This window comes from Saccopteryx bilineata, chromosome 1 (assembly GCF_036850765.1).
Source record: "Saccopteryx bilineata isolate mSacBil1 chromosome 1, mSacBil1_pri_phased_curated, whole genome shotgun sequence".
Taxonomy (NCBI): domain Eukaryota; kingdom Metazoa; phylum Chordata; class Mammalia; order Chiroptera; family Emballonuridae; genus Saccopteryx; species Saccopteryx bilineata.
The window spans coordinates 281715721-281741088 of NC_089490.1; the positions used below are offsets into that span (position 1 = coordinate 281715721).

The window sequence follows — 25368 nt, forward strand, 5'->3', positions numbered from 1 at the left end:
TTGTGGTCAATTCTAATTTACAACATCCTTTAAAAATATCTTGGTAAAAAATCTCCAGTTGATGACCTTTATCTTCCCAACTGTGTCTAACACAGAACCAATTCTAAGACAGCATTTCCTGTTATAACAGTGGGCCATGAAGTCAGAGCTAATCAATCACCACGGACACATTAAGTGTCTGCTGCTCAGCCACCACTGGGTTGGTGCCATGGAATAAAAGAGGAGGATGGTACTTGGTCTCAACACCAAGGAACTTAAAGGGCTTTATATAATGCAGTTCAAACTTATCACAACCATCTTTATGAATCTCAGAAAAAATGGCCTATGGATTTGCTGTAAAAATATTTAAAATATTGAATAATGTACATACGAGTTGCAAACAGAAATATGGCCAATAAAAAGGAAGATAAATAGAAATAATCAAATGAACAAACCTATCAGGTGATAAAGAAATAAAGAATGGTACCATCTTACCATTAGCAACTGATCAATGTGGTAATTGAGGGGCAGTATTTATGTCTATATAAGTATTAGAGACTCTTTATCGACATGGTTATAAATACAGCTTACCATACACACTGAAAGGCAATAAATTAAGACATTCAGACGTCTTAAAAAGATGGTTTAAATTACAGGAAGTTTAAGTCTGGGCACCGAAAACATAGAAACCATTCTTACTTATGACAAAAATTTTTGTAGGCATTACCACAGCAGGTTCAATATTCACTACATGCCAGACATGTGCTTTACTTGGCATTATAAGCTATCTTCAAGAAAGTCCCTACTTTCTGAAAACTTCTATGTGTTCACCATGTAATAATTGTATTTCTTCCTATGTGAACAGAGAGTATCAATAATGGTAACATTTTTCTTTATGTAGCAAGTTGTCTTCTTGTCTCTCCAAAAAGTCAAAGAGAATATAAAAAAATGGGACAGATTCAAAGTATGTTTTCCCATAGTCCCACAATCTCTGATGCAAGGTGGTATATAAGGAATCAGAACTTCCTTTTAGGATGACCCAAGCCTGCTGAGACTCAGAAGAGAGGCCATGAAAAACCCTTCCATCATTTTCAGTATCCAATCACCAAGGCAGCAGTGCCAGTGTTAGGGCCCAGCTTCAAATGGTGTCTGAGGTTGCTGTGCATTTTACCTGATACTGTGTATTCATGTCATTTTATGGGGAATAAAGTATGTCTGGGATAGAGGGAAGGCCGCTGAGCTCAGTGGCTGAATTTTGGACTCCTCCAGTTTCCACTTCAGCTGGATTAAAAGAACTGAAGTAACAAAGCAAGGAAGACACTTTGGTTGCCTATTCGGTAGTTACTCTCTTGCTTCATTACTAAAAGAATCCCAGTTTCCCTCAGGATAGCAATCTATCCAACTAAAATTCTTTGATTCTCCAAACTATTGTAACTAGGGGTGACCCTGTTCTGGACAATAACATGTAAACAAAGTTCCTGGGGAAGAATCGTGTCCTCAGATAAAAGGCAAAGCTTCAGGTCATAGCTGGTTGGCTCAGTGGTAGAGCACTGGCCCAGAGTGTGGAAGTCCTGGGTTTGATTCCCAGTCAGGCACACAGGAAAAGTGACCATCTGCTTTTCCACCCCTCCCTTTCATCCTTTTCTCTCTCTCTTTTCCCCTCCCACAGCCATGGTTCTAATGGTTTGAGTAAAGTTGGCCTCAGGCACTGAGGATGGTTCCCTGTCCTCACCTCAGGCACTAAAAATAGCCAGGTTGCTGAGAAATGGAGCAGTGGCCCCAGATGAACAGAGCATTGCCTGGTACAGGGCTTGCTGTGTGGATTCTGGTCAGGGCACATAGAGGAGTCTGTCTCTCTGCCTCCCTGACTCTCACTTGATAAAAAAAATAAAATATAAAATAAAATAAAATAAAATAAAATAAAATAAAATAAAAAGGCAAAGCTGCAGACACCTGAGGCTATAAGAGCCACACCCTAAGGATGACCGCAAACAGAATGAGCAAGATCCCGGGTAACGCATTGTCCTGTATTATGAACTCTGCATTTTCTTGGTAGCAGGAAAAAGAAAAAGAAAAAAACATACTTGTTTAAGCCACTACTCTTCTGGTTTTCTCTTACAGACAAATACATTAACTGATATATTCAGATAGCAAGCATATCTAATCTTAAAAGATATCACAAAACCATATCAATTAATCCTTATAACACCCATAAGTAATAGATACTATTATGTATATTTTGTAGATAAGGATAATGAGGCTCAGAGAAGTTTGTTTATGGGTGGCAAATTTGGAATTCCTAGCCCAAGCATGATGAACTCCAATATCCAGGTCACTATGATTTAGAAATTCAAATACATGAATCTTCAGCATGTTAAGAAAACATTTTTAATTGATGCACAAAGTTCAAAAATATTAATTGAGAGCCCTGGCCAGCTAGCTCAGCAGTAGAGCGTCAGCCCGGTGTGTGGAAGTCCCGAGTTCAATTTCTGGCTAAAGCACACAGAAGTGCCCATTTGCTTCTCTATCCTTCCCCCTCTCCTCTCTCTCTCTCTCTCTCTCTCTCTCTCTCTCTCTCCCCCACAGCCAAGGCTCCATTGGAGCAAAGTTGGCCCAGGCACTGAGGATGGCTCCATGACTTCTGCCTCAGGCATTAGAATGGCTCTGGCTGCAACAGAGCAATGCCCTAGATGGGCAAAGCAACGCCCCCTGTTGGGCATGCTGGGTGGATCCTGGTCAGGCACATGTGGGAGTCTGTCTCTGCCTCCCCACTTCTCACTTCAGGAAAATAAAAATAAATATATATATATATATATATATAACCTAACTAATGAGCTTCAGAAAAATATGATAATTTCCTGGAAAATCATGGGTACTCTTGTGGTTTGTATTACTTTCTGAGGGATTACTGTGTACAGTTCCTCATTCTCACTATGCTATACCCTCAGTTGTGAGCAGTTGCAGACACAGATCCTATAAGAACAAAATTCTGTATGTATAAATCAAGTAATAATTTTCAAAGAGTATCATGTGATTTACATAAAGTGGCCTTCTTTGAAAAAAATACATTTGCCAAATATATGCAATTGATTTTGCTTGAGACTTTATTTTCAAGTGAGGATGGCCTATTTTCAAAACTGTGTGCTAGTTTAAAATAGAATCTAGAAGAACATTACTAATTATCTTTAACTTTAAGAAATCAAAATGAAGTTAATTGATTTAGTAGTGAGTTTGGAATTAGTTTCATTAAGAAATAGAAGACCACCAGAATAAAGATAATACAGATGTTTAGAAAAACATTAATTCAAAACAACTCCATATAAAGAAATTATAAGCAAAGATTTGAAAAAATGAAGATTATTAAATGTTGGGAAAGACAGAACTTTACAACATAAAATTAAGTACATTTTTCTTTACATGCTTCATCAAGACTCAGTGAATTCAAATTCAGATATATATAAAATTATAGTTATTAAGATACTACAAATATAATATTAAATTTCTGAGCACATTTAAATGACAAAAATACTCTCTATAATGACAACAAACTACCCAAAAGAAAAATTAAGAAAACAATTCCATTTATAAGACCATCAAGCCTCACCAGACAGTGGTGCAGTGGATAGAGCATAGAACTGGGACGCAAAGGACCCAGGTTCAAAACCCTGAAGTCACCAGCTTGAGCGTGGGCTCATCCAGCTTGAGCGCGGGGTTGCTGACTTGAGTGTGGGATCATACACATGACCCCATGGTCGCTGGCTTGAGCCCAAGGTCACTAGCATGAATAAGTGGTCCCTCAGTCTAGCCCCTCAGCAAGGCACATATGAGAAAGCAATCAATGAACAACTAAGGTGCCACACAAAGAATTGATGCTTCTCATCTCTCTCCCTTTCTGTCTGTCTGTCCCTATCTGTCCCTCTCTCTGTCTCTCTTGCTAAAAAAAAAAAAAAAAAAAAAAAAAAGGGAGTTAAATATAATCCTGGAAACCATAAAATTCCTAGAAGTAAACATAGTGGGGAAACTCCTTGACATTGGCCTTGTCAATGACATTTTTGGATGTGACACCAAAAGCACAGGCAACAAAAGCACAGTATAGGAAACAACACATGAACAGGCAACTTATGAAATAGAATAAAATATTTGCAAACCATGGATTTAATTAAGAATTAATATCCAAAATAACTCTTACAAACACAATAGGAAAAATAAATTAATAATGATAATAAAGTAAGCTAATTAAAATGGGCAAAGGAACTGAATAGAAATTTCTCCAAAGAAGACATACAAACAGCCAATAGGTATATTAAACAGTGTTCAAAATCACTAATCATCAGGAAAATGCAAGTCAGAATCAAAATAAGGTACCACCTCAAATTTGTTAGGATGGCTGTTATAAAAAGGATAATAATAACCAAAAAATAACAAATGTTGGTAAGATTACAGAGAAGAGGAAACTCATGTACCCTAATAGTGGAAATATAATTTGGTATAGAAAACAGTACGGAGTTTCATAATAAACTGACACTGGAACTACCATCTGATCCGGTGTTTCCCAACATGGGGCCCATGCCCCACAGGGGGGCAATTCGATAGTTAAGGGGGGCAATTTGAAAATGGACTCAACACGACTTCAACTCTTTTGCCCCAGGCCATTTAAATGCAATGCTAGATATCGGTGCCAAATTTAACAAAAAATGCAATTCTTAAATAATTGCGGTAAATAATTATTAAGTATAATTTCGTTTGACGAGACCAAAATATCAACTGGGTGATTGGCGTCGTCAAGTAAACTTCATTCTGGGTTCACCGAGGAGCATGCCATCTGCCATGGGGAACCCCGGACGTTTTAAAAACTCGCTAAACAACGCAGTTATTCTCACCTAATTGGCCCATCGCAACTTCTATAGTGTTTCACATCATTCAGTTGGTGTTAATTTGAAATAAGTGTCAGTCAAAACTGTTGTAAAAGCTCGTTGATTTAATAAATATACATATATATATTGTATAGATATAATTGGTAAGTATTTGATTTTATTTTTATCAATATTAAACTCTTTATTAAGTACTTCTTGCATCGGGGCTAGAAAGCAATAATATTTTATAAATATTATTGGGGTTATAATAGTGCATGCACAACAATTTTAATTTTAGAAGCATAACTTTCCAGAAAATTTTGTCAAGTGGAAAAAATATAGATACCTTTTGATTTGCGGTGGTAGTGTAGTAAATGTGTTATATACATTTAAATAAATATGAATTTTTAGTATACGTTTACTCTATGTCACATTGAATATATTTTAACACATATTTTAATATTAGTTTTTAATTGATTTTATTTTTATTTCTTATAGCCCATAGTAAAATGAGTGGTGCAAGCAAGAAAAAAACTCGTCAATATTTGGAGGAATATTTAAAATTTGGGTTCATACCCGCTGTTCACAATGAGCGGATTCCTTTTTGTCTTTTATGCCAGCAATGTTTGACCAACAAATCAATGAAACAAGGTCGTCTTGAGGTGCATTTGAAGGTGAAACATAGTGCTCATATAAATTCAGATTTGAGTTACTTTAAAACTTTAAAGAAAAATTTTGAAAAAAGAACATTAAAGTCTCTATTTACTGCTCATACTTCAACTAATAATCGTGTTCTTGAGGCTAGTTATCAAATTTCTTTATTCATCGCTAAAACTGGAGAAAATCACACTATAGGAGAGAATTTAATAAAATCGTCAATATCAGCATTTCTTAAAACGGTTCTTGAAAAAGATGACAAAGATGTAAAAGCTATGCCACTCAGTGACAATACTGTTAGCAGAAGAATAGACAAAATAAGTGAGGATATTGAAAAACAACTGAAAAGCTGAAAACAAGAAAATTCTCCTTGCAAATGGATGAATCAACTTTGAGAGACAGTGAGGCAGTATTGATAACTTACGTAAGATATATTGATAAAGGTCATTTTGCTGAAGAAATGCTGTTCTGTAAAAGATTAGAAAACACCACTACCTCCAAAGATATATATAATAAGCTAAAAAACTACTTAGATGTCAATGATATACCAATGAAAAATAGAACATCTTGTGCTGCAGATGGTGCTCCCAATATGATGGGCAAGAAAAATGGCTGCTTAAAATTGATGAAAGATGCGAATCCAGAAATGATTCTTGTGCATTGTGTTATTCATAGGGAAAACTTGGTAGCTAAAAACATCTCGCCTGTTCTGAATGAAGTATTACATACAGTAATAAAGTGTGTTAATGCTATTAAAGCTAGTGCCAAATGTGAGCATCTTTTCAAGCTATTTTGTGAAGAACAAAATGAAGACCATGTGAGACTTTTACTTCATACTGAAGTCAGATGGCTATCTAAAGGAAACTGTTTGAAAAGATTTATGGAACTGTTTGATATTCTTAGTGATTTTTTAAGCGACAAACCTGAAATGAAGTATCTGTTAACAATAGATGGTAAAGCATTTGTGAGTTATTTAGCTGATATCTTTGAAAAACTAAATATATTAAATAAGCAACTTCAAGGAACAAATAAAACTCTTGTGGAACCAAAAGCAAAGATATTTGGTTTCATTACCAATATTGAGTTATGCCAGAAACATATTTTTTTTTATTTATTTATTTTTAATGGGGTGACATCAGTAAATCAAGATACATATATTCAAAGGTAATATGTCCAGGTTATCTTAAAGTTCAATTATGTTGCATACCCATCACCCAAAGTCAGATTGTCCTGTCACCCTCTATCTAGTTCTCTTTGTGCCCCTCCCTCTCCCCCTTCCCTCTCCCTCTCCCCCCTCCCCCCGTAACCACCACACTCTTGTCAATGTCTCTTGGTCTCAGTTTTATGTCCCATCTACGTATGGAAAAATGCAGTTCCTGGTTTTTTCTGATTTACTTATTTTACTCCGTATAATGTTGTCAAGATCCCACCATTTTGCTATAAATGATCCAATGTCATCATTTCTTATGGCTGAGTAGTATTCCATAGTGTATATGTGCCACATCTTCTTTATCCAGTCATCTATTGATGGGCTTTTTGGTTGTTTCCATGTCCTGGCCACTGTGAACAATGCTGCAATGAACATGGGGCTGCATGTGTCTTTACAAGTCAATGTTTCTGAGTTTTTGGGGTATATACCCAGTAGAGGGATTGCTGGGTCATAAGGTAGTTCTATTTTCAGTTTTTTGAGGAACCACCATACTTTCTTCCATAATGGTTGTACTACTTTACATTCCCACCAACAGTGGATGAGGGTTCCTTTTTCTCCACAACCTCTCCAACATTTGCTATTACCTGTCTTGTTAATAATAGCTAGTCTAACACGTGTGAGGTGATATCTCATTGCAGTTTTGATTTGCATTTCTCTAATAACTAAAGAAGATGAGCATCTTTTCATATATCTGTTGGCCATTTGTATTTCTTCCTGGGAGAAGTGTCTGTTCATATCCTCTTCCCATTTTTTTATTGGATTGTTTGTTTGTTTGTCGTTGAGTTTTATGAGTTCTTTGTATATTTTGGATATTAGGCCCTTATCTGAGCATGTGTTTAAAAATATCATTTCCCAATTAGTTGGCTGTCTGTTTATCTTGTTATCAATTTCTCTTGCTGAACAAAAACTTCTTAGTCTGATGTAGTCCCATTCATTAATTTTTGCTTTCACTTCTCTTGCCTGTGGTGTCAAATTCATAAAATGCTCTTTAAAGCCCAGGTCCATGAGTTTGGTACCTATGTCTTCTTCTATGTACTTTATTGTTTCAGGTCTTATGTTTAGATCTTTGATCCATTTTGAGTTAATTTTAGTACAGGGGGACAAACTGTAGTCCAGCTTCATTCTTTTGCATGTGGCTTTCCAGTTTTCCCAGCACCATTTGTTGAAGAGGCTTTCTTTTCTCCATTGAGTGTTGTTGGCCCCTTTATCAAAAATTATTTGACTATATATATGTGGTTTTATTTCTGGACTTTCTATTCTGTTCCATTGGTCTGAGTGTCTATTTTTCTGCCAATACCATGTTGTTTTGATTGTCGTGGCCCTATAATAGAGTTTGAAGTCAGGTATTGTAATGCCCCCAGCTTCATTCCTTTTCTTTAGGATTGCTTTGGCTATTCGGGACTTTTTATAGTTCCATATAAATCTGATGATTTTTTGCTCCATTTATTTAAAAAATGTCATTGGAATTTTGATGGGAATTGCATTAAATTTGTATATAGCTTTGGGTAATATGGCCATCTTGATTATATTTATTCTACCTAACCAAGAACAAGGAATATTCTTCCATCTCATAATGTCTTTTTCAATTTCCCTTAACAATGGTTTATAGTTTTCATTGTATAAGTCCTTTACATTCTTTGTTATGTTTATTCCTAGGTATTTTATTTTTTTTGTTGCAATCGTGAAGGGGATTATTCTTTTGAGTTCATTCTCAAATGTTTCATTGTTGGCATATAGAAAGGCTATTGACTTCTGTATGTTAATTTTGTATCCTGCGACCTTACTGTATTGGCTTATTTTTTCTAGAAGTCTTTTTGTGGATTCTTTGGGGTTTTCGATGTATAGGATCATATCATCTGCAAAAAGTGATACCTTTACTTCTTCTTTTCCGATATGGATGCCTTTTATTTCTTTGTCTTGTCTGATTGCTGTGGCAAGAACCTCTAGTACCACATTAAATAAGAGTGGAGAGAGTGGACAACCCTGTCTTGTTCCTGATTTAAGGGGGAAAGCCTTCAGTTTTGTGCCATTTAGTATGATGTTAGCTGATGGTTTATCATATATGGCCTTTATCATGTTGAGATATTTTCCTTCTATACCCATTTTGTTGAGAGTCTTAAACATAAAATTGTGTTGTATTTTATCAAAAACCTTTTCTGCATCTATTGATAATATCATGTTGTTCTTGTTCTTTGTATTGTTGATATGGTGTATTATGTTAACCGTTTTACGTATGTTGAACCATCCTTGAGATTCTGGGATGAATCCCACTTGATCATGATGTATTATTTTTTTAATATGTTGTTGTATTCGATTTGCTAGTATTTTGTTTAGTATTTTAGCATCTGTATTCATTAGAGATATTGGTCTGTAGTTTTCTTTTTTTGTGCCATCCTTGCCTGGTTTTGGTATAAGGGTTATGTTTGCCTCATAAAATGTGTTTGGAAGTATTGCTTCTTCTTCAATTTTTTGGAAGACTCTCTGTAGAATAGGAACCAAGTCTTCTTTGAAGGTTTGATAAAATTCGCTGGTATAGCCGTCTGGGCCTGGACTTTTATTTTTGGGGAGGTTTTTAATGGTTTTTTCTATTTCTTCTCTACTAATAGGTCTGTTTAGGCTTTCTGCTTCTTCTTGACTCAGTCTAGGAAGGTTGTATTGTTCTAGGAATTTATCCATTTCTTCTAGGTTGTTGAATTTAGTGGCATAAAGTTTTTCATAGTATTCTACAATAATTCTTTGTATATCTACGATGTCCGTGGTGATTTCTCCTCTTTCATTTTGGATTTTGTTTATATGAGTTCTTTCTCTTTTTTCCTTGGTAAGTCTTGCCAAGGGTTTGTCAATTTTGTTGATTTTTTCAAAGAACCAGCTCCTTGTTTTATTAATTTTTTCTATAGTTTTTCTGTTCTCTATTTCATTTATTTCTGCTCTGATTTTTATTATCTCCTTATGTCAGAAACATATTAACAACAAAAACTTTAAACAGTTTCATTGGCTCCAAAAATGTGAAGTAACTGATATCGCTTTACTTGTTATTGTCAATCATCTGAATATTCTATTGGCTGATTTAAAAGAAAGATTTATGGATTTAAAACAAATTGATTTCCCAACATGGAAGATGCAGCCAATGTTAGTGGATTTGTCTGATATATCAAATATGCAGTATCAAGATGAACTCGCAGAATTGCAAAATGATGAGTCAGTTAAGGCTTTATTTAATATCAAAGGAGCGATGGCATGGCTTTGTGAGGAAACAGAAATCAAATACCCAAATTCAACCAAATGTGCAAGAAAACTACTGCTACCGTTTCCATCTTCATTTTTAGCTGAATGTGGATTTAGTGCTGTAAATGATTTACTGGTAAAAAAAAAAAAGAAATCGGCTGGATATAACACAACGTGGAGACTTGAGACTAAAGCTAACCAAATTGGAACCTAATATAAAATCTCTGTGCAGCAAGCATCAAGCACAAGGATCACACTAAATTAAAATAATAAATTAATATAGAAAAATCTGTATTAAAATTATTTGGAATTTAAATTTCTGGTTTTTATTATATGTTTTGAAATTTTACTTACTGTGTTTTGTTAACAATTTCATAGTGATTTCTTCCTAGAACCTATCATTTATGTTTATTAAGTGAACAAATCAATTTTTTAATGTTAAAAATGATGTATGTTACATAGGGGGGGACATAAAAATTTTAGAAAGGTTAAGGTGGGGCATGGCACAAAAAAGGTTGGGAAACACTGATCTGATCCAACAATCCTACTTCCAGATACATAGCAAAGGAAATGGTATCATGATCTCAAAGAGATATCTGCACACTCATGTTCATTGCAACATTGTTTACATTAGCTAAGACATGGCAACAACTTAAATGTCTGTTGGTGAATGAATGAATAAAGAAAATATGAGATACACACACTTACACACTCACACACACACAAACACACACACAATGGAATATTATTCAGCCTTTAAAAAAAAGGAGGAAATCCTGTCATTTATAGCAACATGGATGTACACTTGGAGGTCATTATGTTAAATGAAATAAGCCAGACACAGAAGCATATACAGGTTACCACTTATATGAGGAATCTAAAATAAATTAGCAGAAGTAAAGAGCAGAATTTTGGGCTGGGAGGAGGGAAAAGGCAGATATATTAATCAAAGAGTGTAAAATTTCAGTTATACAAAATGAATGAGTCCAAGAAATCTGTACAGCATGGTGCCTATAGTTAAGTACACTGTTTGCATACTTAAAATTTGCTAAGAGTGTACATCTTGCTAACAGAACATTTAAGTGTTCTTATCATAAAAAATAATAATTACAATTATTATATTAATATAATTAAAGAAGGTGGGAGGAAATCTTGGAGGTGATGGATATAATTATGGCATAGATTATAGTAATAGTTTCACAGGTGTATACTTTTGTGTAAATTCATCAAGTTGTATACACTATGTACAACTTTTTATATGTCATTCATGTATAAATAAAGTGATATAAAAATAAAGTGCATCTTAAAGAATAAAAATATTAATTTTTAAAGATAAATTATATATCTAACCAATATAATATAAAATAAAAATATACAATAATTTAGTACTTTTATGAGCAATATTTAGTTAATCTAAAGTAAATATGCTAACAAACAAAATAATATATTCCCTATTAATGTGGATGAAGATAATTTAATTCAGGATTAGAATCCTGACAGCAACTTAATATTTCTTCTTCACACCTTGTTGCTAATTTTCTAAAAGGAACAAAAAACAGCCCTGGCCAATTGGCTCAGTGATAGAGTGTTGGTTTGGCACGTGAAGTCCCAGGTTTGATTCCCGGCCAGGGCACACAGGTGAAGCGCCCATCTGCTTCTCCACTCTTCCCCTCTCCTTCCTCTCTGTTTCTCTCTTCCCCTCCTACAGCCAAGGCTCCACTGGAGCAAAGTTGGCCCAGGAGCTGAGGAAGCTCCATGGCCTCTGCCTCAGGTGCTAGAATGGCTCCGGTTGCAATGGAGCAACGCCACCTACTGGGCATGCCGGTGGATCCTGGTTGGGTGCATGCAGGAGTCTGCCTCTCTGCCTCCTCACTTCTCTCTTCAGAAAAATACAAAAAAAAAAAAAAAACAACACTTAAATTCCTAAGTGTCCAAAGTATATCATTTCAATACTCTAATAATTATATTCTTTCAAAACAACATAGTGTGTTATATGCTCGTTTTACCAGATTTTACATTTATTATTGGTAAAGAGAAAAGAGCTAGGTCTCATGTCTTATAATTCTTTTACCCACTAGTATGATTAACACAGTAAATATTACTAGACTAGATTAGAAACATAACTACAAAATGTATTGGTTATTAAAAGAATTTTTTTAAATTCCCATGTGCTACAGTTTTTTAATTGAAATTTATTGTGTTTACATATATTCTAGTGTCCCCCCGAATGCATATCCCCTCCTCCATGTTCCCCTCAACAACCCCTTTGCCCTCCTCCAGCAATGCCCACTCCCACCCCTCCAGGATTTGCTTTTCTGCTCTATAACACTGTGTTATATGTATATAATTTCACCATTTTGTTGCAAAAGGTAAAACTTTCTTCTTTTTCATGGCCCCAGAGTATTCCATTGTGTATATGTACCACTGCTTTTTAATCCAATCGTCCACTGACAAACACTTGGGCTGTTTCCAGATCTTAGCTATTGTAAACAATCCTGCCACAAACTTGGGGTGCATTTTTTCTTTTGAATCATTGATGTGATGTCCTTGGGATATATTCCAAAAAGTGGGATGGCTGGGTCAAAAGGCAGTTCCATTTTTAATTTTTTGAGGAATCTCCATACTGTTCTCCACAGTGGCTGCACCAGTCTGTATTCCCACCAGCAATGCAGGAGGGTACCCTTTTCTCCACATCCTCCCCAGCACTTATTATGCATTGTTTTGTTAATAAGTGCTATTATGACTGCTGTGAGGTAATATCTAATTGTGCTTTGAATTTGCATTTCTCAAGTGATTAGTGATGTTGAACATTTTTTCGTATGCCTATTGGCCATCTGTATGTTCTCTTTGGAGAAGTGTCTATTCATTTCTTTTACCCATTTTTGGATTGGATTGTTTATCTTCCTAATGTTGAGTTTTACAAGTTCTTTATAAATTTTGGTTATTAACCCTTTATCAGGCATATTGTCAAATATGTATGGTTCGTCTTTTTATTTTGTTCATATTGTCTTTAGATGTGCAAAAGCTTTTTAGTTTGATATAGACCCATTTGTTTATCCTGTCCTTTATTTCAGTTGTCCGTGGAGATAAATCAGCAAATATTATATATTGCTGCGAAAGATGTTGGAGACCTTCCTGCCTATATTTTCTTCTAAGATGCTTATAATTTTATGACTTCCATTTAAGTCTTTTATCCATTTTGAGTTTATTTTTGTGAATGGTGTAAGATAATGCTCTAGTTTCATTTTTTTTTCAGGCAGCTGTCCAATTTTCCCAACACTATTTGTTAAACAGACTGTCTTTACTCCATTGTATGCTCTTAACTCCTTTGTCAAATATCAACTGTCCATTACGCTGTGGGTTTATTTCTGGGTTGTCTGTTCTGTTCCATTAATCTATATATCTGTTCTTATGCAAGTACCAAGTTGTTTAGAGTACAATGGCCTTGTAGTATATATAACCTGATATCAAGAAGTGTTTTACCATCCACTTTATTCATCCTTTTCAAGATTGCTGAGGCTATTTGTGTTCTTTTTTGGTTCCATATGAATTTTGGAATATTTTTTCTATATCTTTGAAGTATGTCATTGGTATTTTAATTGCATTGAATTTATAAATTTCTTTGGGTAATATAGACATTTTAATGATGTTTATTCTTCCTATCCATGAACACAGTATATGCTTCCACTTGTTTGTATCTTTCTTGATTTCTTTTATCAGTGTTTTATAATTTTCCAAGTACAAGTCTTTAACCTCTTTGGTTAAATTACTCCTAGGTAGTTAATTTTTTGTTGTTGTTGCAATAGTAAAGGAGATTGCTTTCTTAATTTCTCTTTCAGACAGTTCATTGTTGGTGTATAAAAATGCCTCTGATTTCTTTTTTTTCTTTTCTTTTTTTTGTATTTTTCTGAAGCTGGAAACGGGGAGAGACAGTCAGACAGACTCCCGCATGCGCCCGACCGGGATCCACCCAGCACGCCCACCAGGGGCAACGCTCTGCCCACCAGGGGGCGAGCTCTGCCCCTCCGGGGCGTCACTCTGCCGCGACCAGAGCCACTCTAGCGCCTGGGGCAGAGGCCAAGGAGCCATCCCCAGCGTCTAGGCCATCTTTGCTCCAATGGAGCCTTGGCTGCGAGAGGGGAAGAGAGAGACAGAGAGGAAGGAGGGGGGGTGGAGAAGCAAATGGGTGCTTCTCCTATGTGCCCTGGCTGGGAATCGAACCCGGGTCCCCTGCAAGCCAGGTCGATGCTCTACCACTGAGCCAACCGGCCAGGGCCAAAATGCCTCTGATTTCTGAGTATCAATTTTATATCCTGCCACCTTGCTGAATTCATTTATCAGTTCCAGTAGTTTTTTTTACTGAGACTTTAGGGTTTTCTATATAAAATATCATATCATCAGCAAATAATAATAGTTTTACTTCTTTTCCTATTTGGATGCCTTTTATTTCTTCTTCTTGTCTGATTGCTGTAGCTAGGACTTTCAGAACTATGTTGAATAAGAGTGGTGAATGGAGGCACCCCTGGCTTGTTCCTGATATTAAGGGTATTGCTTCTAACTTTTGCCCATTGGTATGATGTTGGCTGTGGATTTGTCATAGATGGCCTTTATCATGTTGAGGTATGTTCTCTGTATTCCCACTTTGCTGAGAGTTTTTATCATAAATGGGTGCTGGATTTTATCAAATGCTTTTTCTGCATCTATTAATATTATCATGTTATTTTGTCCTTTCTTTTGTTTATGTGATGAATCACAATGATTGATTTGCAAATATTGTACCAGCCTTACTTTCCCAGAGTAAATCCTACTTAATCATCATGTATAAACTTTTTCATGTATTGCTGTATCAGATTTGCTAATATTTTGTTGAGAAATTTAGCATCTAAATTCATTAGGGATATTGGCCTATAGTTTTCTTTCTTTGTAGTGTCTTTGCCTGGTTTGAGATCAGAATAATGCTTGCCTCATAAAAGGAGCTTGGAAGTCTTCCCTCCTCTTGAAATTTTTGAAATACCTTGGAAAGATAGGAGTTAGTTCTTCTTTAAATATTTGGTAGAATTTGCCTGTGAAACCATCTGGCCCAGAGCTTTTGTTTTTGGGGAGTTTTTTGATAACTGTTTTAATCTCATTTTTGTAATTCGTCTGTTTAGGTTTTCTGATTCTTCCAGATTGATTTTTGAAAGATTATATGTTTCAAGGAATTTTTCCACTTCACCTAGATAGTCTAATTTTTTTGGCATACAGTTGTACATAGTATTTTCTTACAATCCTTTGTAGTATATTTCTTTTGTGTCAGTTGTTATTTCTCCACTCTCATTTCTACTACTCTGTGTCTCATTTCAGCTACCCTATGTCAATTTATTTGAGTCCTCTCTCTTTCTTCTTGGTGAGTCTGGTTAAAGGTTCATCAATCTTGTTTACCTTTTCAAAGAACCAGCTCTTGGTTTCATTGATCTTCTGTATTGTCTTTTTAGCCTCTATTTCATTTATTTCTGCTCTGATTTTTATTATTTCCTTCCTTCTACTTTCTCCAGGCTTTACTTGCTGTTTTGTTCTAGTTCTTTTAGTTGCAGGCTTAAGTTGTTTATCTGAGCTTTTTCTAGCTTCTTAAGGTATGCCTGTAGTGTTACAAACTTCCCTCTGAGGACTGCTTTTGCTGTGTCCCATAAATTTTGAGTTGCTGTATGCTCATTTTCATTTGTTTCAAGGAAATTTTAGATTTCTTCCTTTATCTCATTGTTGACCATTTGTTATTTAATAACATGCTGTTTAGTTTCCAAGTGTTGGAGTGTTTTTCAGTTTTTCTATTGTAGTTGATTTCTAGTTTCATGCCATTGTGGTCAGAGAAGGTGCTTGATATGATTTCAATCTTTTTAAACTTGTTAAGACTCATTTTATGCCCTAACATGTGGTCTATCCTAGAGAATGTACCATGAACACTTGAAAAGATGTATATTCTGCTGCATTAGAGTGAAAGGTTCTGAAGATATCTATTAAATCCAGTTGATCAAGTGTGTCCCTAAGTCTGCTGTTTCTTTGTCAATTTTCTTTCTCAAGGATCTATCCAGTGATGTTAGTGGGGTATTGAAATCTCCTACTTTTATAGTATTGCTGTTGATCTTACCCTTTATGTCCATCAAAATCTGCTTTATATATTTAGGTGCTCCTATATTAAGTGCATAGATATTTATAGTGGTTATCTCTTCCTGTTGGATTGCTCCCTTTATCATTATGTAGTGAACTTCTTTATCCCTTACTATAGTCTTTGTTTTAAAGTCTATTTTGCCAAATATAAGTATTGCTACCCCAGCATTTTTTTTCATTTCCATTTGTTTGAAATATTGTTTTCCATCCTTTTACTTTCATTCTACGTGTATCTTTTGTTTTAAGGTGGGTCTCTTATAGACAGCATATGTACAGGTCCTGTTTTCTTATCCATGCAGCTGCCCTATGTCTTTTAATTGAAGCATTTAATCCATTTACATTTAAGGTTATTATTGATATGTAGTTGTTATTGTTATTTTTTTCTTTAAATCTACATTCCTCTTTTACTATATTTTTTCTCTGCTTTATTCTATTTATAGCAGGTCCCTTAACATTTCTTGCAGCATTGGTTTGATTGTAATAAATTCCTTGAGTTTTTTGTGTGGTTTTTGTTTGTTTGTTTTTGTTTTTGTTTTTGTCTGGGAAGCTTTTTATTTCTCCTTCAATTTTAAATGATAGCCTTGCTGGATAAAGAAGTCCTGGTTTTAGGCTCTAGTTCTGCATTACTTTGAATATTTCTTGCCATTCTCTTCTAGCCTGAAGTGTTTCTGTTGAAAAGTCAGATGCATTCTTATGGGGGCTCCTTTGTTGGTGATTGATTGCTTTTTTTGTTGCAGCTTTTAGTATTCTTTATGTTTTAGCTTTGGTATTTTGATTATGATGTGTCTTGGTGTAGGTCTCTGGGTTCTTTTTTAATGGGGTTCTCTGTGCTTCTCGAACCTGTGTGGCTCTTTCCTGCATCAATTTAGGAAACTTTTCAGCTATGATTTCTTCAATCAGGTTCTCTATCCCTTATTCTTTCTCTTCTCCTTCAGGAACCCCTATTATGTGAAAATTGTTTCTCTTCATGTTATCATAGAGCTCTCATAGAATTTCCTCAGACTTTTTGATCCTCTTTTCTCTTTGCAGTTCTGCTTCCATGCTTTTGCTTATCTTGTCCTTTAAATTGCTGCTTTGATCCTCTACCTCATCCAGCCTGCTTTTAATTCCTTTTGGGGTAATCTTTATTTCTGATATTTTGTTTGTCATTTATGTCTGGTTCTTTTTTATGATTTCAGTGGGGGTTTTTTTGATGCTTACAATTTCTTTTTAGGTGCTCATTAAGTCTATCCATTGTAGCTTTGAGATAGTTAATCATCCTAACAATCATTATTTTAAACTCTGCATCCAGTAATTTGATTACTTCCATTTCATCCAGTTCTTTTTCTGGCGATTTTTCTTGTTGATTCATATGGCTTACATTCCTCTGTCTTCCCATTGTTTCTGTGTGTAGTTTGCAGGCTTGTTAGAGGTGTGGGTCTGAGGTTAGTTTATTTAATTTGGCTTCTCCTCTAGGCCTTTTTTCCTCTGCCTCTGCTAATTGCTTGGATTTAATTCTCATTAACTATTAGAGCCCCTTTAAAGTCTTCATTTGCCTGCTATCTATTTGCTTAACCCAGCAGGGAGCTTATGTTTGCTAATCTCAGCAGGGAGCTTAGTTGAAACTGTATCCAAGAATATGGTGGGTGTGACCTCTGAGAATCTTAAGGTGTGTTCTGCCAGCTACTCTCTGGGAGTGGGTCACGTTCTCAGTATGAAGACAGAGATGTAGCTCAGGTCTCCCTGGAAACCTGTGTCACTGCCCCACCCCTTACTGCCTCTTTTCTGAATTGCCTTTCACGCTGATTGGAGCTGGAGAGCTTTTTGGAGGTGCAACACCTGGTTCCACTTTAGGCTTGTGCTGGATGGAGGGATTGGCCCCTCCCCCAGCTATAGCCACCTCCGCACTGAAGAATGAGTCAGCTCAGCTTATGTCAGCTCAGGCACTCCTCTCTCCATCACCATTTGTCTCACTCTCCCCACTTTCCTCATGCAAGACCAGTCTGTCTTCTCAGCCCTCCTTGCCCCCGGAGCCCCAGGCAAGTGACAGTGTGCAATACTTTCTTCTCTGTCTCTTTAAGGCTTGCCAGCCACTTCCCACAGACAGAACTTTCGCTCTTCTCCCACTCAATGCTGTCTGGCTGTCTCTCCAGTCCCTGGGTTTCTAGGCTGGGGCTACAGATCTGAGACTGAGGGACTGTGCCTCTCAGGGTCTCTCCTCTTCTAATGAGAGCCCTTCTGGACCATTAGCCTCAGCCTCCTCTTTCTCCTAGGAGCAGGGGAGCCCCCACTATGCCCTCACACTCCCTACCAAAATTGGTGTGGATTCTTCTGTGCTCCTTGGTTTTTGAGTCCTGTTCTTTTAGTCCAAAGTTGATTTTTCACGATGATTGTTTCTAAATTAATTTGTAATCTTGTTTGGTGGTAGGAGGTGGCAGTCTATGTGTCTGCCTACTCCACTGCCATCTTGGAATCTCCAGTTATGAAAAGGTTTAAATATTTAAATACCCAGATGTATTATATAAAGTATAAATGTTATAAATATAGGTGAACCTAGGAAGCAGGGAAAATTAAATTTTTTCTAAGTAAACAAAGAAAGATTGAAGGATGTGATGAGTCTGGATTAAGTTTTGGAGCTTTAATAAAAATATGAGACAACATTCTCAATTTTTAAAAAAATGTAGCCCTGGCTAGTTGGCTCAGTGGTAGAGTGTCCACCCAGTGTGTGGAAGTCCCAGGTTTGATTCCTGGCCAGGATACATAGGAGAAGTGCCCATCTGCTTCTCCACCCTTCCCCCTCTCCTTTCTCTCTATCTTTCTCTTCCCCTCCTATAGCCAAGGCTTCATTGGAATAAAGGTAGCCCAGGCACTGAGAATGGCTCCATGGTCTCTACCTCAGTCGCTAGAATGGCTCCAACTGCAATGGAACAAAGCCCCAGGTGGGCAGAGCATTGCCCCCAGTGGGCATGCCAGGTAGATCCTGGTCAAGCACATGCAGGAGTCTGCCTTCCTGCTTCTCAATTCAGAAAAATACAAAAAAGAAAAGAAAACAATGTATGCAAGGATAAGGATGGTTGAAGCATGTTCAGAGAAGAAACAAAGTGGTTTATCTAAAAAAAAAGATTTGTGTTCTGTTAGTAAAGACAGCAATAAGTTAGGGTCACACTCTGGAAGAATGATGAATTCTGATAGACTGATTCATTCATTCAAAACTATAAATGTGGCCCTGGCCGGTTGGCACAGTGGTAGAGTGTCGGCCTGGCGTGCAGAAGTCTCGGGTTCAATTCCCGGCCAGGACACACAGGAGAAGCGCCAATCTGCTTCTCCACCCTTCCCCCTCTCCTTCCTCTCTGTCCCTCTCTTACCCTCCCGCAGCAAGGCTCCATTGGAGCAAAGATGGCCCGGGCACTGGGGATGGCTCCTTGGCCTCTGCCCCAGGCGCTAGAGTGGCTCTGGTCGCAACAGAGCAATGCCCCGGAGGGGCAGAGCATCGCCCCCTGGTGGGCGTGCTGGGTGGATCCCGGTCAGGCGCATGCGGGAGTCTGTCTGTCTCTCCCCATTTCCAGCTTCAGGAAAATACAAAAAAAAAAAAAAACTATAAATGTCAGACACTGGTAGCTGCTGAAATAGTGAATGCAGTCCTTTACCTCACTGAGTTTTTAGTCTTGTAGGACATGTAAGCTTTAATCAAATAAACCACACAGCTAAGTGTATAAATAACAAATTGTGATTAGTCCCAGGAAGGGAACACAGAATGGCTTAGGGGGGGAAAGGGGTGACAAGATTTCCCAAAGGAAGTAACATTTAGCAGAACCAGCTTTACCCAAAGGGAGGAGGGTGCGGGGAGGAAGAAGAGGTGGAAGGCAATGCAAGATTAGAAAAAGGCCATGTTGAGGATGAGGAAGAACAGAGCAGGAAGAAACAGTGACCTCAGGTGAGACTAAAGAGGTAAGCCAATCCAGCTCCTGCCAACCATGAAAGCCACACTAGAAATTGTGGCTTTTTTTCCCAAGAGCAATGGGAGGACATGGAAGATTTTAAACAGAAAGAAGTGTGCTTGGGTTTGTGTGTTTATTGTTATTCTGTCTGCAATGTGAGATGGATGGGAGATAGGGGAAAGAGGAAGAGAGACCATTAGAAAACTATTTAGGTTTTCCCGTTGAGTGACGGTGATTGCTTGGCCCAGGGTGTCAGTGAAGGAGAAAAAGCTGTATAGATTCCACCAATATGTAGGAAATAAAATTGACATAGCTCGATGACAGAGAGACAAGATTGCTGAAGGGCAAGTGTGCTAAAGACAAAGAGCTCCCTGACTGCAGTTTGAGGGATGATGGTGAGATTCCTGGGAGACGTGGGCCTGGGGAAAACCAGTTACGTTTCAGGACCCTGAGAAACACTCATGAGAATGCGTTGGGAAGGCAGTGAAGCACACAGAGTTCAAGCCAGAGAATGGACAAGACTGGAGATAAAATGGATGAGGCATATGACACAGGAGCCTGTGAATGAGCCCACCTGGGAAGAGAATAAGGAGTAGAGAAGCATGTCTGCCTTGCCCCCCAGCACACCTGGCTCAATAAACGGCAGGGAGCTCAATAACTAGGTGCTGAATAAGTGAAGAGATAGATGCACACAGGAAGGCCAGGACACGTGCAAGGAACTGAGGACGCAGAAATGAAAAGTCCCCGTCTTCCATGCAATCTAGGCTTGGGTTGATGCCACAGATATAAAAGAATTGGACAAGTGAGTGAGAAACGAACAAAGGAAGAATATGTCGGACCTTTGTCTTGTGAAAGAAGGGATGACTGAAACAGGGACTTGGCAGAAAGTGCTCTATATTTAAATTAAATCATCTTAAATATGGTATATTAGAGTGATTGTCACCTGAAATTACTTTTGCTAATAACAGTACCTTGCATGATAGCTTACAAAGTACATGCATACTAATGATCATATTCTGTAGTAAATCTGAATATGGCTCTTAAATACTGTCATTGAATTTTAAAATTTTACCCTTAGTTGTTTTTACATTTTAATAAGACTTAAATTTTAAATCACTGGCCTTTTCTCAAACCTTATAAGACAAAAGAGAAAACCATACATTTGTACTTCAAGTATATTAAAATCATCTGTGTTTATAAGCCACAGATTGGAAAACCATAATTGTCGACAGTAGTGTGCTAAGAACAAAACTTCCCCAACGGATGATACTCCTGCCTCCTTGCACCTCTGACAATTCCCTGAGCTCCACAGCCCCAGTTCCTCCTTCTGTACAGGGCAAGAGATGAATTAATCCATCATTCTCTCTCTGGGGACCACAGAGCTGGAGAACAGGGGTGGGAGGCAGGACTGCTGGGGTCAGGGGAGGCTCTAGAATCCTTCCTGTCCCCCACTTTTCACTGTTCTATCTGCTATGGCTACCTCTGAGGTTTTACTGGGAAATAAGACTCTTTTTTGGGTTTTTTTTTTTAGATTTTATTTATTCATTTTTATTGGAGAGAGAGAAAGAGAGAGAGAGAGAGAGAGAGAGAGAGAGGAAAGAGATAGAGAGAACAGGGAGAGAAGCAGGAAGCATCAACACCCATATGTGCCTTGACCAGGCAAGCCCAGGGTTTCGAACCAGCAACCTCAGCATTCCAGGTCGATGCCTTATCCACTGTGCAAACACAGGTAAGGCTCTTCTTAATTATTATTAAAATACAATAATCAGTGAAATAGTTTGAAAGACCATGTCATTGAATCAGGATTCCCCTGAGGTTCTGATACAATAGGTCAGAGGTAAGACCTGAGTATCTCTACTGTCTAAAATATCCACAGATAACTTCTCACCAAAAGCTGGGGGACGGGGGGAGACTTAAATTAAATAAGTGATCTCTAACATCTCCTTTACTACTTTTAAGTTCAATTCCATTTACAGAGTAAGGGAAGCATTAATGTTCCTCAGGATGGACGATTAGAAGCAGAAGTTCAAGGACCCGGTCATAAAACACTCTTGTTAACACCCTTTTTAAGGACAGACACCATCAGACGATTGCTGGAGAATGATTTCTAATTTGATTTCCAGCACTGCAGCCATGAGAAGAAAAGGTCCAAGAGACACGTATGTGGCTTTTAACTATTTTTAGGTTAACCAACCCACGTTAAAAAGGACACAAATGCTATCAGATTAAAAAACTCAGTGGCTTCCTGTGACATTCCAGAACCTGCCTGGGGATCCACCTGAGCCATAGTTTCAGAACTAGGATTATTATATATTAATCCAAGAGGATATAGCCCTAGATCTCATTCTCTGATAACCACGCTCCGGGGAAAAGTTAGCTACCAAATAAGAAAGAACGTTATCTTGCAAAAATCCTCTAACTTTGGACAGAGTGACTTTTGACTCAGTCCAGTACAGAGACAACAAATGGCACAGAATGTAAAGAAACAAACACTGTAAACCAGAAACTCTAACATAAAATTTCCCACTACACCCACCAGCAATCAAGGCGTCCTTCGGCCAGCAGCTGAACCAGTCCACAGTACATCCTGAGATCAGGGCAGGAAACTTCAAAGCTCGATTTCGAAATTTCTCCCCCACGGGCGAAAAGCAGAGCACAATGTGAAGGTTTTGTTGGACTCGACTCATGAAGTAGTCATACAGGTTCTCATTGGTTGGAGGATGTCTGGGGTGTTCTTTTTTCATCACTGATATGAGATCACTATTAATCTCATCAATTTCATCACGAGCAAATAGGTTGGAGACCTGAAAAAAGTGCAGACATTCACATGAAAACATATTGAAATAGGTAGCTCAGTATGTATAACATCTTTCCTCCACGCATGTTCTTAAACTCACCTTTAGAAGATTAACCAAGAATCTTCAAGATGAGATACACCACATTTTAAAATACACAAACAATTTTATTATTAACTGCAAAGTCATAGTCTGTCCTTATAACCTCATAGTTCTGTTTTTCCATTTTTCACTTGGAGCACTCATTGAGGTTTTAAACGTATAGCTTCACATTTTGGGAGTTTTATTCTCCAAAAACCCATTAGAAAAGGCCATTATTCAGTAGAATCACCTAATCCCCAATAACAGCACTTATTCAAAACTCTCATGCAAGTAAATACAGATAGCTCTAAAGTTGGAGGGAATGGGAAGAGATAAAACACAGGAAGATTCAATGAGCTCCTACCTCACCCGATGATAAAACATTATTCATATATTCCAAAAATGACTCATTCTTAATTTCATTGTCCGTAAAAATAAAAGTGATTCCTCTGCCTTGCTGACCAGCCATTCTATACAAAATTTTCAGGTCTTCCATCAGATTTGATGTGTTGTAGGATCTAAGGAAATATTGTTATTATGTCATTAGCTAAACTATTTGATGGGATGGAAAGATCCTTGAGACAAATACTCTATGCCATTTAGTTAATTCTAAAAAAATGCTGATATTGGTCCATCAAGTAGATGGTTTATTGTATGGGAATGTTATTGGTTCATTATATTTACTTAAAAGATAAAAATTATTTTCTTAAAATTTGTTTCAATTTCTAATAACTATTTCTTTGGGTGTAACAGAAGGGCACCATCTTGGTTCAGTTTTGAGTACTTTGCTGTCCTCTAAAGTTAAGAATTATTTTTTTATTGATGTATAACTTACATATAACATTATACTGGTTTCAGTTATACAACATAATGATTCAATGGTTGTATACTACATTGTAAAATGATCATATAATAAGTCTAGTTAACATCAAGTCAGGTAACATATTTATGGTACTTGCAAGGATAAAATAGATTTTTAAAACTCCACATTTTGTGAAACATGTAATTAATTTTTTACACACAAAATATCTAGAATAAAAAGTAAACTTTAAACACGTACCACAACTAAACAACATCTGTATGTGTTTATGTTTCATTTTGAAAAATGTTTGGTAATGATAATAGAAAAATCAAATTGTAATATATACTAAGTACCATCTGCAATATTTTAGAAACACCGCACAAATTAAATTAAACCAAACTAAATCATTTCAAGCCTTCATTATATGAGGTGAGGGAGACGCCCTATTAAAAATGCTGCCCTCCTCATCCAACACAATTATTTTCATTACATCTTTGGATCCCACATGAAAGGGTTTGCTGAGCAATCAGTACACTGTAGTAGAACAGCTAGAAATGTTATAAAATATTCCAATATATACCTTCTTTCACTGTCAAAAACAAGGCTTTGGTGATAATTGGCTTGCAATCATGAAATGTTAGAGCGGTCCCAGTGTCGAGTAGCCCATTACCGCCAAAAGTGAAAGTAAAGGTATTCCAGCCTGGAGACTCAGACATACTAAATTATTATTTCTATTTTGTGCCATTAAATAAACTCAGAGTTCAGAACACAAGAGCAAATGGCCCTCTGATTTTTTAAAAGCTAAATATTTAATTTCTATACTCTGTGCTTTTTTAACATCTATTACCTAAACCAGGCATCCCCAAACTACCGCATGCGACCCCCTGAGGTCATTTATCCGGCCCCCTGCCGCACTTCCAGAAGGGGTACCTCTTTCATTGGTGGTCAGTGAGGGGAGCACTGTATGTGGCGGCCCTCCAACAGTCTGAGGGACAGTGAACTGGCCTAACCCTAGAACAGGAAGTACCACTACCAATGCATCAATATTTTAAAAAGGTTTCTAGAGAAGTAAGATCTGAGAGATTAGAAGAGAATTTCAAAAACACAGTCCCCTCCCTTAAAAAAAAGGACAAAGGAAAATATCTCGCTCCAGTTTCTCATGATATATAAAAACTTTCAGCCCAGTCCCCTCGATCAAGAGTGTCAAATAATACAACCTAAGTCATACACAAACAAATGACCATGCTTCCCAAACCTGAAGCTCTTGCTCCTTGACCCTTGGCCACATGGCTGTGCAAAGGCTTAGCAGTAGGATGGTCCTTTGAAAGCTATGAGAAGGCAAGGAGGCTGTGACCCCTCCCTTTCATCAGTAATGGAGCATTCCTAGTATGATGTGCAGAGGAAATACTTATCATAGAGAGAGTAGCCATCACATATCTTTACTGAGGCAGTGTAGTGCAGTGAAATTCAAGACAGACCAGAAACTAATAATATTGTGGTCAGTTCCCAGGTATATCTGGGATTTCAGACAAAACATTGTTTCTCACAGTCTCAGCTACAAGAGAGGCTAATGATATAGGATAGCTAACCTACAAGGTTCTTTTAATGTTAAATTAGCTTGCACATGTATCTATGGACTTCCATCAATGAGATAGTTCAGCTAAAAGCTTTTCCCTACTGGGCCACGCCATAGCTCTAGATCAAT

At 37.2% G+C, this 25368-nt stretch overlaps 1 protein-coding gene across 3 annotated transcripts in view; it reads right to left on the bottom strand.

Annotated features, from left to right (window-relative positions):
- DNAH5 (dynein axonemal heavy chain 5) overlaps positions 1–25368 on the bottom strand; it is a 326976-nt gene that overhangs the window by 70523 nt on the left and 231085 nt on the right. For all 3 annotated transcript variants that reach the window (XM_066243771.1, XM_066243781.1, XM_066243766.1), the window contains 2 exons: positions 23226–23379; positions 22522–22789 (listed from right to left, as the gene is read on the bottom strand). In XM_066243771.1, coding sequence (XP_066099868.1) covers positions 22522–22789; positions 23226–23379 — 422 coding nt within the window. The remainder of the gene's footprint in view (positions 1–22521; positions 22790–23225; positions 23380–25368) is intronic.